The sequence below is a fragment of the Perognathus longimembris genome, chromosome 28 (genome assembly GCF_023159225.1).
Source record: "Perognathus longimembris pacificus isolate PPM17 chromosome 28, ASM2315922v1, whole genome shotgun sequence".
NCBI lineage: Eukaryota > Metazoa > Chordata > Mammalia > Rodentia > Heteromyidae > Perognathus > Perognathus longimembris.
The window spans coordinates 94,099,208-94,117,566 of NC_063188.1; the positions used below are offsets into that span (position 1 = coordinate 94,099,208).

An 18,359-nucleotide genomic window follows, 5' to 3' on the forward strand; every position below is an offset into this window, starting at 1 on the left:
CACTTTGGCAATCCTCAACAAGAAGAGCACATCTCTTCAGAATGATTGAATCTTTGAGGAATTGTGTATAATGGATGATGTGTATGAGGAAGTTCAAGAATTATTTTGGAATATCTGGAGTTAAAAGGTAGAAGAAAAGAGAGACACTTGAATAAATAGAAGAGAGAATATGTTTTTGTTGGCCAAGAAAGGAAAGTTATCACAAAAAGATGATGTTTCAAGAATGAATAATAGCCATTTAAGGAACTTAGATAAATAAATAAAAAAACACACAATAATAACCTTTACGAACTTTTTTCCAAGAGGTCGTTAAGGGGTCTGCCTTGCTATAATGATACAGTACACTGGTAAGTTAGATTTTGTCAGTTGTATAAGGACTTGGTAGGGGTGGATGGCGTAAGAGGTGAAGAAATAGAAGTCACATGCATAGGGAGACTACGTAAAGGAAAGATGATTTCTTAACAGGCTGATTATGAAATAATTTGTTTATTTTTACTTCAAGTTCCCTGCCTTCTTCACAGATGACTACTGCCCGGTATTTAGAGAGATGTTTAATAAGAAGAACTGAGTAGTTGAGGCAAATAGAAAGATACAGTGCTCAAAACAACTGTCCATAGCTTTTATATTACACTTCTTCAGCTAGAAAGCCCTTATACCTGATTATTGGGGGAGGGGGGTATGGGTAGATTATTTTGGACTATAAAAGCTCTCCTTCTCTCAGAAGAAAATTTATATGAAAATGTCTTTTTGGGTGTGTTTGCTGGTCCTGGGGCTTGAATTTAGGGCCTGGGCACTGTCCTTGAGATACTTTTGCTCAAGGCTAGTGCTCTGCAACTTGAGTCACAGCTCCATTCTGCCTTTTTTTTAGGTAGTTCATTGGAGATAAGAGTCTCACACACTTTTTTGCCCAGGCTTGTTCTGAAAAGAGATCCTCAGATCTTAGCCTGCTGAGGAGCTAATATTATAGGTGTCAGCCACTGATGTCTAAGCATACAAAAACTTCTTAGACTAGTTTCTTTCTTTTTAGAGCCAAGCCACAAATGTAAACAATGTATTTTGTTTCTTTCAGTCAAATATGCTACAGTCTATGTGTCTACTTAAAAATGAGGACTATTTGCACTGAATTTATTCTTCTCTATTTGTGTGATTAAGTTTCCCTTCACAAAAAACACCAGACCATTTTACAGATCCTGAGGTATACATTTCAATCTATGCTTCTTAGATATTTAGAAGAAAAGTTCTAATTATATTTTTAAATCCCATGTGACTCCACTAGCTGTTCCTAAATAACTCTTAAGTCTCTCAGCACAAGTTTTGGATCTTTCCTTATTTTTCCAATAGCTTTGAACTCTATTATGTAGGGGATGCCCTAGAAGCTTGTTACACACTCGCAGCAGGTCACTTTCACCAAGGGAATGATCAAATTTAACTTCTTAGGAAAGTTCCACCACTATTTGTTTGGAACATTTTGATGTTCTTCTGAAAAAACAAGAATTGAAAGAAGTCAAAGAGGCTTCTTCACAAATAGCAAGCTTAGTAGCAGGAAAGGGCAGTAGGGTCAAATGATGGTGCTTAAGATAAGAGAGAAAGAGAAGAGGAGAAATGACTGAATTGAGAAAGGAGAATGAAGGGAGACTAAACTAGCTGATTTTCTTCTTCCTTTGATTTTGTACTAAGCAGGAGCAGCATCCTGGGACAAAACACCATGTCATAGTTATTTCTTACAAATGAACACAAGATAGGCCATTTTTTTTTAGTTGAGAGTATTGAGCCCCCAAACTTTTAGAACTCACATCCTGATTACTTTTGAGGAAAAAGGAAAAAAAAAGACATCTGATTTTTTCAGCCTAAGTTTTCCCTTTAGAGTCATTAAGTAAAAATTTCAGGAAAGCATCTGTCTTCCAAATTAACGCTTTTCTAGATCCATGTAAAAGAGGCATTTGGGGCAAATATACTTTATTGAAGTTAGTGGGATAGGATGATTATCTGTAGAGTTAACCCCTATGTTGGGAATACTTAAGTTACTAGAGCTAATTTCTAACACGAGGCTGAAAATGTAGACTATATTTCAAAGAGGTAAAATATTTGAATACTTGAAAATCAACAATAGAGCACCATTATTTCCAAATAATCTTTAGAGCATTCATCAGTGTCACATAAAAAGGATTCAAAAGTTCTAAAGCCAGAAGTCAAGTTGCATTAAGGAAGCAGGAGAAGCACACCCTTGCCTTGCATTGCTATTTGATTTTTAAAACTCACTGTAATTGCTTGTAAAAGGCTGAGGCAGCAGTTATCTAATGACACTGCAGGGACAGCAAATAATGACTTTTTAGTGCCAAACATTGCCAGAATTGGATCCAACAAGTGCTTAAAGGCACATTTCTTGGTATAGAAAATATTCTATTCTTTCAGTACATCTTTAAGTTGTTATGAAAGGTTCTCTGTCCCTAAAGAGCCTTAGCATCGTGGACAAACTGAGACATGTTTGTCAAATCTTCAATGGTTGGAGTTCAGGACAAAACAGCACTTGGAATTTCAGAATTTTAAGTGGACAATATGAAATCCATAGCAGCCTCAAGATAAATTTCTATATAAAGACTTCACAAAAATTCTTCCCACAGTGTCTTTGACTTAGTTCATTTATTGATTTACCTATTCAATTAACAAATACTTATTAAAGACCAATTTATACCAACATTAAAATAGATGCTTTGGCTACAAAGCCAATCAAAAAAATTTATATTCTAAGAGTTTATTGTTTAGTCAGAAATATAGAGAGATAAGAAAATCCAGGGGGGCTGGGGATATGGCCTAGTGGCAAGAGTGCTTGCCTTGTATACATGAGGCCCTGGGTTCGATTCCCCAGCACCACATATACAGAAAACGGCCAGAAGTGGTGCTGTGGCTCAAGTGGCAGAGTGCTAGCCTTGAGCAAAAGGAAGCCAGGGACAGTGCTCAGGCCCTGAGTCCAAGGCCCAGGACTGGCAAAAAAAAAAAAAAATTAAAAAAAAAAGAAAATCCAGGATTGTGCAATAGTCACAAAGATGAAGAATCTAGTTGAGCTGAACTGAACCAGGATCAAGGATTAGTTTACTAAGTGAACAGAGCATGTTAAATCCAAGAAAAAGGTAGTTGTTAGTATTCAGTGCTTTACTTCTTTTCTTTGTACATTATTTTCATGTAGTACTTTTATCATTGTATTATAATTATTTCTTTCTTTTTTTTTTTTTTTTTTGGCCAGTCCTGGGGCCTTGGACTCGGGGCCTGAGCCTGTCCCTGGCTTCTTTTTGCTCAAGGCTAGCACTCTGCCACTTGAGCCACAGCGCCGCTTCTGGCCGTTTTCTGTATATGTGGTGCTGGGGAATCGAACCTAGGGCCTCGGGTATACCGAGGCAGGCACTCTTGCCACTAGGCTATATCCCCAGCCCCTATAATTATTTCTTTACGTGTCTGTCTTTCCTATTACATTTTAATATCTAATGGCAGTTCTAGTTACTTATCACATTTTAGTAGGAATGCAATAAATATTACAATAAATCATCAACATCATCATAAAAATGATTAATATATGAGAAGATAAATATTATTGAACTGATTTAACCTTATACAATATATACATGTATTGAAACATTACATGGTACCTAATATACAATTTTAAAAACATTTTATTAGCATAGGGGCTTTACTGTGACATTTCCATGAATGCATACAATGTACAATAGTCAAATTCACCCACTCTATCATTCTCTATAATCCCCCTCACAATTATTATAATTTTAATATATTTTATTGTTCTGTTCTCATACACACGTATAAAATGCGTGGACCATATTTACCTTCTTTTGTCCTTTCAGTTCACCCACCCCCCACAACACAACATGGCTCTTATTCCTCTAATAATATGTATAATGATTATGTTTTATGTATTAGTTTAAAATAAAATAGCATTTTCACTAAATGTAAATGACCAACAAAGTAGAAAGGGAAAATTATTATGATCTACTATATCTAAGTTCATGAATTTACCCATCGATACCCATTTCTGACCGGAGTCTAGATTCAAACAAAGTTTCATATGCAATAGCACATCAGTTATTTTTAATTACACAATGAATTTCCATTGCAGAACAGCTTCTTTCCTTCTTATATACTGTCAGAAGAAAAAAAATCTCTGATTTTATGCTTGAGAAAGATGATACGGTGGGAAAACCTCACTGAATCTTGCATAATATATGCAATTAAAAACCATAGATACAATATACACAAAAATAATGATACATTTTCGGCACAAGTTTGTCAGTTCTGGAATATTTTCTAAACAAGAAGCATAGTCAACTTATAAGACAGATTCCAACTGTGAAACAGAAGGCATGGGTGACAGATTTTGGTATCCTGAGGAATTGATGATGCCATTCCATGTGGAATGGCAGGAACATTAGAGAAAGAGACAGAGCTTTTAAATTTTTAATTAGAAAGGACAAAGGCAATTTCTTCTTTAGTAAAACTAGTAGAGTGGAATGAGATTATTATTTAGACAGAAGTATTGGGAAGCGACTTAAACAAGAATCCAGACAAGTGGCCATTTCTGTGTTTGAGGTTAGCAGGATCAGAAGGAAGCCAGACTAATGACCATGTGGTCACCACAAAATCAGCCATAGTTGCTGGAAGATGCTGGAATCTCTCAGGAATGGTGGCAAAGTGTCTTTTCAAGGCTTATGACATTCCAGCAATGATTCTACTCCATGCTCTGTGTGAACACAGCAGCAGAAATTAGCCTTTGGAGGCATCTGCAAGGCATGTCAACATTGTTTTAGGCGGAGGCTAGAACTCTGTGGTATAATTAATGCTCCCAAACTGCCCATGGAATCAGACTGCGAGGGAGATTTCACCTTAAAATCTTTCTTTGGCCTTGTCTATCCTGTCCCCAACCCCTTCTGGTAACCCTGGTTTCTACTAAGTTAGAAAGCTGTTTACTGTAGCAAGGGACTTCTAAGGACTATCCTTCTTGACACTGAGCCAGAAACAAGAAGTGCTAGGGTTGTGTAGGGGAGGTTGGAATAAAATCATTAAAATAGGGAGAGTTCTTTAACAATGGGCTAAGTGAGATCCCCTCTTTTGCCTACTGTTTTCCCTCATGGTATCTCTTCTGTCTGTTTTGTTTTTAATGGCTCTCACCTATGACCTTTTCCAAAGCATTGCCTGAAGAAAGGTGGAATGCCTGAGAGTTTATGTCCCAGTCCATGTGATCTCCAATGACTGACTGATGAGATCGATGTGAAAGCTCAACTTCCTCGTTTTACAGAAGCTAAGGTATAATTAATGCTCTTGAGCTATCTCTGAGATCAGACTGAGAACAGGACTGCACCTGAAAATCATACCTTTCTTTGGCATTGTTTATCCTGCTCTCTCTAGCTCTTTTTTAGATTTTCTCAAGAGCAATCTTATTTAGTCTTTAGAATGAACATGAGTTATGTACAATCATGATGCCCCTTCACATATGAGGAACACAAAAGTACTAGTAATTAACTTGAGTCATACAGCAAGTCACCAAAAGATCTGAGATTTGAGTGGAGGTAATTTGACTTTAAAACTCACCTTGAGTTTTGATCACTCTTCTCTATTGCCTTTTTGGTAAACAACACTAATATAACTTGTCTTCAAACTCATTTCTTCTATAGTGTCAGGGCTGTGTTTTAAATTTTTTCTTGCTGATCTCTTTTTAAAACCACTGATGATGAAAATAGTGTTTAATTCATATATTTTTTAACTAATATTAGGAACATTAAGAAGAAAGGAAAATAAAATATGTCTAACCTTTTAGGGGTCTGCTTTTTGGAACAGAAGTAGAAAGTCTAATTTCGAGAGAGAGAGAAAGAGAGAGAATATATCATATTTTGGGGTACGATCAATGGGAAAGTTCGAATTTCAAGCGTAAAAAAAATCTCCTGACTTGGAAGACCAGAGTGAGTTTCAAGACTTTAATATGATCGAAGGGAATTATGATTATGATTATTGTTATTAAAAAGCTTGGCTTTTTTCTAGCTTAAAATTTTGAGTGGCTAGTTGTTTTAGCAACATCAAATAATATCGGATTTAAAAGATCTGAGCACAGATGAGAGTATTATTTAGAATGGCCTTTATTTTTGTTCTTTATAATGGAGAGGGCTAATTATTGGAACTATATTGCTATTCCGTATTTGCAGACCCAAATTTGACCATCCCCTCTACCACCTTTCATCCCTCAGTTGTGATTTTTTTGAGATACCTTGTACCATTTTCTATTTTAAAATTTCTTTTTATATATTTGTCTTCTCCATTGGATGGAAGCTCAATAAGAATTAGAGACTTTGTCTGGTTTGTTACTGTGTCTCTGACTTCTTGAGAAGTGACTGTTATATATTATGCACTTGATAAATATTTGTTGAATCAAATAATGAATAAAAGATGACTGTGAATAAGGTTAATTCGAAACACCTGGAAAGGAATTGATATGCTTCTCTAAAATTCATTCTAAATATTTAAACTCTTGTATAGTAATTATAGATTGAGAAGCATTACAACATAATGAAGGCAGTAAAAGCTTTGGCATTTTTAACTGGTTAAAACTCTGAGTTAAATCTTGGATTTGTAATTTTTTTAGAAGTTCCGTCTTAAGGAGATATTTAATATTTCTAATCCTTAATATTAATGATAAATCATAAAATTAGATAACCTCTATAAAGACTCCATTTTTAAATTTGAAAAAATTGTATCAGTATGTAAATGATAAATTTGGTAAGTTTAAATTGTTTTACCTCATTCTAAAGAGGATAGATTACGTATGTGCCTTCGGAAAAAACAGGAGATTCTTCTTGCTGATTACCTTATTACATCAACAAATATTTAGTATTTACAGTGTACTAGAGATATTAATCATATTGTCCTACTCATTCTTTTTTCAGTTTAATTTAATTGTCAAGGTGATGTACAGAGGAGTTACAGTTATATGCATAGGCTGTGAGTACATTTCTTGTCAAACATTCCTATTCATTCTTCAATTCATTACTCATTTGACAAACATCTCTAAGTCCCGGTTATGTGTTGGGTCTTGTATGAAGCATTAGGAATATATACAATTTGGTGCCTGCCTTCTAGAAGCACATATTGTCTAAGGGCAGTGGTTGGCACCTAAACAACTGACAGTGGGACAAGTACTTATAAAGGCTCTGGTAGATGTGTGTTTTGTAACCTTCACCAGGTTGGAACTAGGCTTCCCGGAATTTCCTTCTCTGCATCGGTCTAGTTTAGTGTGGGCCACAACAGGAATATTCCAAGAATGTAGAAGTAAAAGTCCACTATGGTTGTGTAGTACACACCTATAATCCTAGCAGTTGTAGGGCTAAAGCAGGAGGATCCGAGTTGGAGGCCAACCAGCTTATCTAGTGACACTGTCTCGAAAAACAAAACAAACGGAAAACAGCAACAACTACATACACTCAAAAGAAATTGACAAAAGAACACAGAGAGAGAGAGAGAGAGAGAGAGAGAGAGAGAGAGAGAGAGAGAGAGAGAGAGAGAGAGAGAGAGAGAGAGAGAGAGAGAGAAAGAGAGAGAGCGCCCTTGCCCTTGTTACCTGGGCTTATGGCGTTTTTTCCTCTGTTCTCCAGTGGCCTTACCTGAATTGGCTGGAGTCAGGATCACAGATCTGCACTGCCGGAGAGGGCAATTTGAGCAACTAGAGGCCGGATCTTCTGGCACCTTTTTGGTTCTGCTAAAGAATGATGAGAGTGAGGATCAAAGAGGGAAAGTGACTTCTCCAAAGTCACAGAGTAATCGGTAAAGCTGGGCCAAAATCCAATTACTGCAGGGACCACAGATCTTTCTATTATACTCTTAGAGAACAGATTCTTGTTGAGGGGAAATGCTTGAAGTCAAAAGAAGCTAGAAAGCTCCCCCAAGTGGCAGGGAGTTGAATAAGCCAAACACTGGATAAATTATGAAGGTGTGAAAAGCTGACACATGGCTTCAGGAAGGGCAGGAGTGGAATTTGTGGGTCCCATCTTCAGGGCCCACTGACAGATAGCCTGCCATATCTTTGACTATTTTTTTCAAGTGGAAAATCCTAAGTAGACAACTCTATAAATATTGCATTAAAGGCTATCACATAGTAGAAAAAGCTGAGGTATGAGAATTTGTGCTGCCTACACTGCATTCAGACCCAGGACACCAATTTTGGAAGGGACTGCATGTGCCAAGTACTCAAAAGTAAACTGGAGGTGGGCCTTCAGTGTGTTGGGCCTATAAGCAAAGACTGTTCTGCAGGCCATATGAACCCAAGTGCATTTGTTGTTGCCTAGTGACCTCAAGTAGCTCCAGGCCTCTGGCACAGAGTCCCCCTGCGCTGTAGCACGCCCACCTCAGCTCTGGCTACATCATCCAGTATACATACTGTGGCTGCTGAGGATACTCTGGAGGAGGCTCTTGGCCCAGACCCTCTTTCTCCATGTTGGACTTTGGCTCTTGCAGGTGCCTACTGGTTGTACAACTCCTTGCCAGAATAGTACCCCAAGCCTAAGTTGGAGCCTGATTTAGAGATACTAACAAATAGCCAGCTATGATTTGTAAACACAAAACCTATAAGCTTTTACTCCCCAAACAGGATTAGGAAAATAGAACGTAAGCAGCTACCATGTTCATTTTATGCTTTAAGGTTGATATATAACGTGAAGCTCTGTTATATTCAATTAAGCTGCTCTGTGAGTGTGTGGGGTTGGTATGGGTTGGCATTTATGGGGTTGGTAGTATTTGGTATGGGTTGGTATGGGCCTAGAGTCCTTTCAGCTAGTCCTTCAACTTTTCTCAGTCCACATGAGTGTTTATCATTATGATAATCCATATCCGCGTGTCCAGTCATTATAGAAGGGAGAAACGAGATGGTGAGCGATCCAAGTATAATCTAGTATGTTCCAATTAGTTCTAGGTCAGCTTTGCAGATTTCATTGTTGTCCTTGCTTCTGTCAATATTTTCCTTTTTGATTGATTTTCTGAAGACTTATAGCTTTAGTACCAAGCACAGAAATAACCTCCTCATATAAACTGTTAAGCAGATTCCCAGGATCCACAAACTGAATTAAATGATGTTTTTGTTGGAGTAATATTTTCCCATAAAGCCAGTTATTAGGATATAAGTACTGATTCATTTGTTTAGATTTAATGAACAGAACTATTAGGTATTTCTTTTGGTCAAATGGCTAAACTATTATGAAAAATTTAAGAGAACCACAAACCAAGACAATATAGGAACCTCTAAGACAGCACAGAACCCTACAAAGATATGCATAGTGGAATGCATAATTGGGGTGCACGTTTCAAATCATAGGATTTAACATTTGGCCTAAAGGTGCAATTGTATTCTATAATTGCAAAATGCTATAGCAGCATAAATATTTCTCTGCTTGCCTAGCTTTTGATAGTAACTCTGGCTGTGAGCCCCTTATGCCACATTTTCCTTGGAGCAGAAGCCATGTGGAGAAAGAGCATAGAGGATTTGAACAATTCAGTGCACCACATTTCTACTACATTGGTGAAATGAAGTGCGTTACTGAAAAAAAAAACTCCAAGTAACTAAAATAGCTGCTTGATTTTCCAGCTGGAACAAGTAGAGATGTTTCAGGTAGATTCTTCTTTCCTGTATGAACCAGGAAGCAGTGCTACGTACTTACAATCCTAATTATTCTGGAGACTGAGACAAGATTATTAATTCAAGACCAGCTTGGATTTCATGGCAGGACTGCTTTCTCCAAACAACAAAATGCATGACACAAATGAATTCTTCTGCATGGCCATTTTCTACCATAACAATTAATGATCAGCTAGAATCTTCTGTTTGCTTTTAAGTCTGAACGTTTTGCCCATTATGACTAGGGTTACAGATGTTTATTCTTTTCAGTAATGTTTGGCTTCTAGTTTATTAGTTCATTTACTTGCATTTGCTTTATTCTGTCTACGTGGAGATAATGAGTGGAGGAAACTTGTTGATTGTTAATGAAGTCCTGGTATAATAAAAAAGTGAATATGTATTTTCTTACAAGGTGCCAGGCATTTTTGTAACAGTTTTATAAACTGAGGTAGTATTTAGTTGAACTCAAGGCCCTGTTTTTTTGTTGTTGTTATTGTTGTTTTTGCTTAAAGCTAGCACTGTACCCCTTGCGCCACAGCTCCACTTCTGGCTTTTTTTTTTTTTGGCCAGTCCTGGGCCTTGGAATCAGGGCTTGAGCACCTTCCCTGGCTTCTTCCCGCTCAAGGCTAGCACTCTGCCACCTGAGCCACAGCGCCCCTTCTGGCCATTTTCCATATATGTGGTGCTGGGGAATCGAACCCAGAGCTTCATGTGTAGGAGGCAAGCACTCTTGCCACTAGGCCATATTCCCAGCCTCACTTCTGGCTTTTTGGTGGTTAACTGGAGCTAAGAATCTCATGTACTTGCCTGCTCAGGCTGACTTCTAACCTTGATCCTTAAAGCTCAGTATCCTAAATAGCTAGGCTTACAGGCACGAGCCACTGGTGCCCTGTGGCCTTTAATTTTATTGCAACACAAAGGTATAAATATTATTATTATTATTATTTTTGGCCAGTCCTGGGCCTTGAACTCAGGGCCTGAGCACTGTCCCTGGCTTCTTTTTGCTCAAGGCTAGCACTCTGCCACTTGAGCCACAGCGCCACTTCTGGCCATTTTTTTTCTGTATATGTGGTTCTGGGGAATCGAACCCAGGGCCTCATGTATACAAGGCAAGCACTCTTGCCACTAGGCCATATCCCCAGCCCCTAAATATTATTATTGTCCCTGCTTCATGAATTGGGGCCCATAATGTTTTTGGAATTTCACTAAGTTGATTCATCTAATAGATAAATTTGACCCCACAGTTGATTGATTCCTAAGACTACCATCTTATCCATTGAGTAATATTGATTTGCCACAATTTAATTAGCATTTTAGGAAAGACATGTTTTTTGAATCTGTCAACAGTCCAGAGTTGCAGATATGAAAAAAAATTAGCTTCAAAGCTACAAGGGTAGCTAATGGGCTCAAAGTTTTGCCTCTCAATTTTCTGCTCCTTTGATTTACTCAGTGGCCTTTGAAATGGAATGAATTATGTCAATTCATTCATATAAAAATTCCAATATTTTTACTTCAAAAACAATTGAATATTGTGCAGTTTTAAACAATAAGATCAACTAAGGTTAATAGAAAACATTGGAAATTCTAGTTAAATTTTAAAAGGAGGACTAAATTAAGTCTGGTGATGTTTTAGTTTTATTATTGATAATATGCCCTCCCTCCATGTCAGATTGTTATTTCCACTACATAGTTGGTGAGATTACTAATTGACAACATGAACAATGTAGAGTTTATTTATACATTACAGAGGTATGGAGAGTAGCACCTATGTTAGCTCTTGCTTTCCATATATTGTGCCTTCTATACAGTATAGCCTACTTTCTGTGTATATTCTAAATATGAGTAAGCAGATAAACTGTGGGCTTTAAATAATGATACATTGGTAACATTTTGTAACCAAATAGAAAATAACCAAGAAAATCCCTAACTCCTTTATCAGAATGATATCAGCATCATGGAATGGTTGTTCACATCATCTCTCACTGTAGACACACTGAATGCATCAAGTGCTATCCAGAAATACAAAATAACCAGACATACATCTAAAATCTGTGGGAATCCAGAGGTAAGCAAAGCACTGAATATCCTTTTGTTCTAGGCACTATTGATATAGGCTAACTTGAACTATTAATGAATCAGTATGAAAAAGGGAACAAAAATACTCTCATAAAATGTGATGCTCATCTTAGGAAATATAGTACATATTCTTTCTGTATTAAACAGGGACCCTCAGGGTAGGTTGTAAGGTAGCGTGTCATCCCAGTGCAATAGTTGATTTAATTTTTTTCATTCATATTTTTAAGGACATGGCTCCAATATTTTGTGGCTTACACTGTTCGATGAAAACTGTACCACTATTCCTGGTTCATGTGTACCTATGTGTCTTTTTTTTCTCTGAATGCTATCAATATTTTGAGATCATGAATTATTTCAAACAATTTTATTTGTGATGTTTCTTACTGTTATTTATAATTAGTATCCCTGAGACTCATTGTGAATTTGGATCCTATATAAAATTTAGAAAATAACTTGCCATTACTTAGTAAAATGTTCTCCCCACCCTTTTTCTTGTCATCTGGGACTTCAATGACACATATACTTGCGATTTGCCATTGTAACGCCTTTAAGAAAGTTTTTATTTTTTTTCCTTATGATCAGACAGTATTTACTTTTTTTTTGCTGTGTCTTCAGGATCACTAATTTTTTTATTCTAAAAGGAGTGACTACAGGGGTTAGGAATATGGCCTAGTGGTTGAGTGCTTGTCTCACATACATGAAGCCCTGGGTTCAATTCCTCAGCACCCCATATATAAAAAAAGCTGGAAGTGGTGCTGTGGCTCAAGTGGTAAAGTGCTAGCCTTGAGCAAAATGAAGCCAGGAACAATGCTCAGACCCTGAGGTCAAGCCACAGGACTGGCAAAAAAAGAGTGACTACAAAATCTCCTAATTTCACCAAGTTCATATCAGAAGTTCCCATCTCTATTTGTTCAATTTAGTCTTAACAATTCTATATTCTGTCTCTCTTTAATATGGTAATGTCTTTTTTACCTTCTGAAATCTTTTACCTTATATGAGATATAGTTATAATTACTTTTGTTCTCATCTGCCAATTTTATCATGTATTTTTCTAACTACCTATGTATGTATGTATGTATGTATGTATGTATGTATGTATGTATGTATGTATGTATCTCACTGGTATATGTAATATATTCCAGGCTGACCCCAAACTGGAGCTCCTCCTGCTTCTATCTTTGAGTCTGTGTCATTTCTGCTTGTGATTATATTGAAAACTGTTCTCCTTATTATAAGCCATATTTTTTAATCTTTTCATGCCTCGTATTTTTATTGGATTAAAGTTATTATGATCTTACCTTCTTAAGAAATGGCTATTTTTAGCATTCCTACAGATATTCTTGAGATTTCTTTCTTTTTGGAGTACAGTTAAATTATTTTAAAAGCATTCATTTTTTAAAGGCTTGTTTTTAAATGTTGTTAGGTAGAAGTAGGTTGATGTTTGGTTTAGGACTTTTTTTTTATCTTTTATTGAAAAGGTGATGAGCAGGGGGATTACAGTTACATAAGTAAAGTAATAATTACATTTGTTTTTAGACAATGTTACCCCATCCTTCATTTTCTCCTGCTTACCCCTCCCTACTTCCCTTCCCCGTCAAGTTATAAGGTTGATATCCAACCTATTGTTAAGTGAGCATCATTGTTGTATTAGTTTGTCCTTTGACCTGCTGTTTCTGTGATTCCCTTTCCCTTCCCCTGGTCGAAGATTGTATGGTTTCCCTCATATGTAAGAACTAGAATATGTCTATGATATTCTTAACATGGGATCTTTTTTTTTTTTTTTTTTTTGGCCAGTCCTGGGCCTTGGACTCAGGGCCTGAGCACTGTCCCTGGCTTCTTCCCGCTCAAGGCTAGCACTCTGCCACTTGAGCCACAGCGCCGCTTCTGGCCGTTTTCTGTATATGTGGTGCTGGGGAATCGAACCTAGGGCCTCGTGTATCCGAGGCAGGCACTCTTGCCACTAGGCTATATCCCCAGCCCTTAACATGGGATCTTAACAACCCAATTGCTTAATACATAGAACTTTTTTTTTTCTCCAATACTTAGTTTCTAAAGTATCACAAGTACATCCCCTGATATCCTGGGAATGGTGACCTTTATTTTCATTGAGCTCATGGGCACATAAGTTTTAGGACCTGTTTGAGCTTTGAGCATTGATCCACATGTCCTTTCTAATGATTCTTCCCCTGGTCTTAGGTAGATTCTCTTACATATGGGCTCATTGGTATTCAGATGAAAACTGGCAGGGAGCACTCCTTAGATTTACTGGAATTGTAATCGTTGTAGTACTTTCTGTTATCATGTCCTATAAATTCCAGCTACTTTGACCTCTCTGGATTTCTACATCTGTCTCTGCTGCTGAGCTAGAGCAGAGGCCGTGTTTGGCTTCTTTTCTTCCCCCTTCAATTGCAGCCTTGAAATTCTTTTCAACCAGTAAGTTTGGACCACCTTATTTATTTCCCTTTTCTTAAAAATCGCATTTTTTTTTTTTTTTTTTTTTTTTTAGCGGCCAGTCCTGGGCCTTGGACTCAGGGCTTGAGCACTGTCCCTGGCTTCTTTTTGCTCAAGGCTAGCACTCTGCCACTTGAGCTACAGTGCCACTTCTGGCCGTTTTCTGTATATGTGGTGCTGGGGAATCGAACCCAGGGCCTCATGTATACGAGGCAAGCTCTCTTGCCACTAGGCCATATCCCCAGCCCCAGAAATCACATTTTTGTGCTGCCTGCTTTCTAGTACTCAAAAGGTTATGTCTCACATATTTTTTCAGTAATTTAGTTGTTTAATGTTACAATTGTAAATTGGCTTGATGCTTGTGTCTTAGAGATAAACAGAATGTTTATTATGCTCATTAGATTTTTACAAAAACATAGTTTGGAAAATATAAAAATGTACAGATATTTTAACAATGAATAAAAACAATCAAATACAACATTTTAGGTATAAAAATAAAAGAAGTTTAAGAATAACATGAATGTTTACCAGCAGATATCACTAAAGAAAAATCAGTCAGTTATAGTTCATTCAGAATAAATTATGTAGATTCATCATGCTTTAACGAATAGAATTTTAATTAAACGTATGATATGAAAGGGAGTTTAAGAGATATGCAAAGTTGTCTGTGAAGGCTTAACATACTTTAATCACTACATATGAAAGAAAGAAGATAATGTGGTGGGCCAGTACTTGAAAACATAAATATTGAACATCTTTCAGAACAGAGAGACAACATCAGTCTATAAACTTAGGAAGGCTGATGAACTCCTCGCAAAATAAATACTAAAATGTAGATGTTTAGCATTAGACACATCAGAAGGAAAGCATACTCAAAGGCCCTAAGTTCAAGCTCTGCTACTCAAATCAAAAGGAAGAAAGTAAAAAAGAAAGAAGAACATAAGGAAAAAGAAAAGGAGAGGAGAAAGGGAGAGGGATGAAGGAAAGAAAGAAAAAAAAGGAAGGGAGAGGAGGAAGGGATTGAGAGGAAGGAAAGAAAAATGCAACAAGGGAGAGGGAGGGAGGAAAGGAGAGAGAAGGAAGGAAAAAGAAAAGAAATTATATTTTCTTCTGCCTTTGGCCATTTTGAAAATATTCATTAATCTCCTTTTCTGAATGTTGTACCCAGATCATAAGAGCAGAATTGATTATTCAACCTTGATATTATTTAACAATGACCGGATCTGTGTTTCTTTCAATGCTCACAATCACTACTAACTGCATTCTAAGAGCCCTGGTGGGTATGACTATTTAATCATCTTAATTTCTCAGGTGACCGTCTTCTTAGCCTTTATTTGCCATAACTTCCTCAAGGTTTGCTTGAATAGCACCAGTTCCAGCAGCCTGTTAAGATGACTGTGGGCTATTTAATTACAAATTGAAAAATTGAGCCTGTTAGCATGCAGTAAAGAGCAGCAATTCCCTCAACTTTATCTCCATGGGACACACAAATATTCAAATGTGTGAGAGGCCTCAACATAAGCATACTATATACTATGACAACAAAAAACAAAACCAGATACCTCCAAAGACATTTAAATCAAACTCCACTAACATCTGGCTTTTCATAAATCAAAAAGCTTAGATGTTGAGTTTAAAGGGCCATTTGCCATTTAAAAGAGAATTTTAATGAAGCAAATAGAGTAATTTTTAAGAAGCTGCGGGCTTTGTCAGGAAACACTTCCCTGATAGGTACCCCATACATTCATGCCTCAGTACATATCTTGATGCTCAGGAGAGGCTAATCTATTTGGGATAACTTGTAAATCTCTTTCTGAGCATTGACAAGATAATTCTCTTGATATTTAGCAAAGGCTATATATCTTGGGAGGAAATAAGGTAGATTTATCTTCCTTTCATTAGCAATAAGTAAACTTAACCTTATTGCCAAAACTTCACTAGTGTTTATGGTGGCAAGCTCCCTTTGTTCCGAATAGATCGCTAAACAAAAAATTTTTAAAATACAAAATTAAAATCCCAAACTTTTGCCCATGAGAGATTCAAGTTTTATTGTTTGATTATTAAATTGACATTTGTTAAAACAGACTCAACTTTATTCTGTCTACTTAAAAATGGTGTAGCTCTCAATACTTATTAAAAGTTATAACTGCATTGCTTAAATATTTTTCCACATTTCACTTTTACCTCTGAGAAATCACTAAAAGAATCTGCAGAGCTAAGGCTTCCCTGGATATTAATGAGCAGAGATCTAGACACTGTTCTTAGCACAGTGCCTTTTTTAAATACCTGTGACAGTAGCAGCCAGTAAAAGAACAGATGGGTAGGGTGGATAAGAAGGCCTCTACTTTGAAGGTGTTATTCATGGGAGAGACAACTAATGAGTGACAACACAAAGGCACATGGCAGTTCATAGACAAATCCTTGCCCTAGTATAAAACTGCTTCACAATCACAGTTGAAGCTATCTCACCTAGTCATTCTATTATTTTCTTCTCTGGTTCAATTATTTTCATAGTAAAACAGAATTGAGGGATTGAAACAAAGGAAAATGAGCAGGAAGAAATGACACCAGAGGTTACAGAATATGTGTTACTCTCTTTCAAAGTCTTCTAACAAATGGATATCTTGTTAAACTGTGACTTCCAAACTTAATTCTGTACTGCCATCTGAGGATCTTGTTAAAATGCACATTCTGTTTCCATAAGTCTGGAGTAGAGCCTGAGATTCTGCATTCATTACACACTCCCAAACAATGATGCTGCTTATGTTCCGGGCATCACCCATCAAATAGCAAAACTATAAAAGACTGTGATGCATTTGAAACTAATAAATCACTCAATCAGAGTCATCTTCCTCTAGATTGAAAATAAAAGAACAAAATCCATAGGCAGAATAAATGTCAAACCAAAGCACATTTAGCAGGTATGTTCTCTCCTTCTATTCCCATTCCATTTAATCTTTATAGACATTCTAGCCGCTACGGAACAATGTTCTCATTGTGTAGGTAAGAGGACTGTAGAATAGGAAGGAGCCTGTGAAAGGGCCTGCCCAAAGTCATGCCTGGAAAGATATGGAACAGCATTTTCCACAGTGGGTTCATGTTTTCTCATCTAGTTAATTTCTATGAGTAAAGTGCTCTCACACACGAACATGTTTGATCCTCACACTATATGCCCTGTGAGAAAAGTACGATAGAACTTATTATCCTTATTTTGTAGAGGAAGCAAAGAAGGCAGGAAAGATGAAACAGCACGGGCAAGCTCCTACAGTTAATTAGCACGAGAGCCCGAGCTGTCACTGAACCCTTCTGACCCCAGTCCTCTTCTCTCTTTTATCATTATCATGCTACTCACAGTAATCAAGTGGTAAACTAGAATAAAAACAACATCAACCAGCATTATACTTCAGAAATTTCCAACATGGAAAAATAGCCATATTTACAAACTAAACATATGAAAATAACTTTTAAATAGCAAACACAAATGTTCAGCTTTCATTTCAATTTCAAAGATCTCAGAACATTAATTTTCATGATTCCTAAGTCTACAGAGAGATCCCAGGTTGGAGGGGCCACCAGGGTTACAGAATACTGTTAATGCTAACAGCTTTTGTAATTACCTTAGTTTCATCTCATACTTTAAATTTTGACTTGTTTTTGTCTTGATTTAAAGGGCAACTTAAAGAAAAACCCACTTAGGTAAATCTGCTTTGTTTTTTCCAAACAAGACAACACTGTTTTATTTTTCTTAGCGAAAAAAAAAATCACCTTATGGATTACTTTAATTTCTATATCCTCAAACTTTCTCCTTTACTGATTCTTTTCTATTAAACCAGAAGAACCAGTATTTAACTCTAGGTATCATTCTTCCATAGTAAAATAAAAGATGATCCTTTTAGTCCACATGTTGTTACTTATACTACCTTATTTATTTTCTTTTCTCTAAGGACAAATATACATGAAGAGCTGTTTAACTTCATTATTTCCTCTTCTCCATTTTACTCTCTTTTTTTAGTTGGTTGTGGGGTTTGAACTCAGGGCCTAGGCACTGTCTCTGTGCTTTTGAGCTGAAGTCTAGCACCTTACCACTTGAGCCACAGCTCCACTTCCATTTTTCTAGTGGTCAGTTGGAGATAACAGTCTCAGTGACTTTCTAGTCCAGACTGGCTTCGAACTG

General features: G+C 36.8%; 2 protein-coding genes across 2 annotated transcripts in view; one reads left to right on the plus strand and one right to left on the minus strand.

The window, feature by feature from the left end:
- Nucleotides 1-7,782, minus strand: part of Mageb2 (MAGE family member B2) — a 43,854-nt gene extending 36,072 nt beyond the window's left edge. The window contains exon 1 of the mRNA XM_048336236.1: nucleotides 7,656-7,782. The gene's annotated coding sequence lies outside the window, so the exon portion shown is untranslated. The remainder of the gene's footprint in view (nucleotides 1-7,655) is intronic.
- The window catches only part of LOC125343209 (zinc finger protein 501-like), a 91,860-nt gene continuing 73,892 nt past the window's right edge, over nucleotides 392-18,359 (plus strand). Inside the window, exons 1-3 of the mRNA XM_048335474.1 lie at nucleotides 392-396; nucleotides 7,238-7,323; nucleotides 7,647-7,815. Coding sequence (XP_048191431.1) covers nucleotides 392-396; nucleotides 7,238-7,323; nucleotides 7,647-7,815 — 260 coding nt within the window. The remainder of the gene's footprint in view (nucleotides 397-7,237; nucleotides 7,324-7,646; nucleotides 7,816-18,359) is intronic.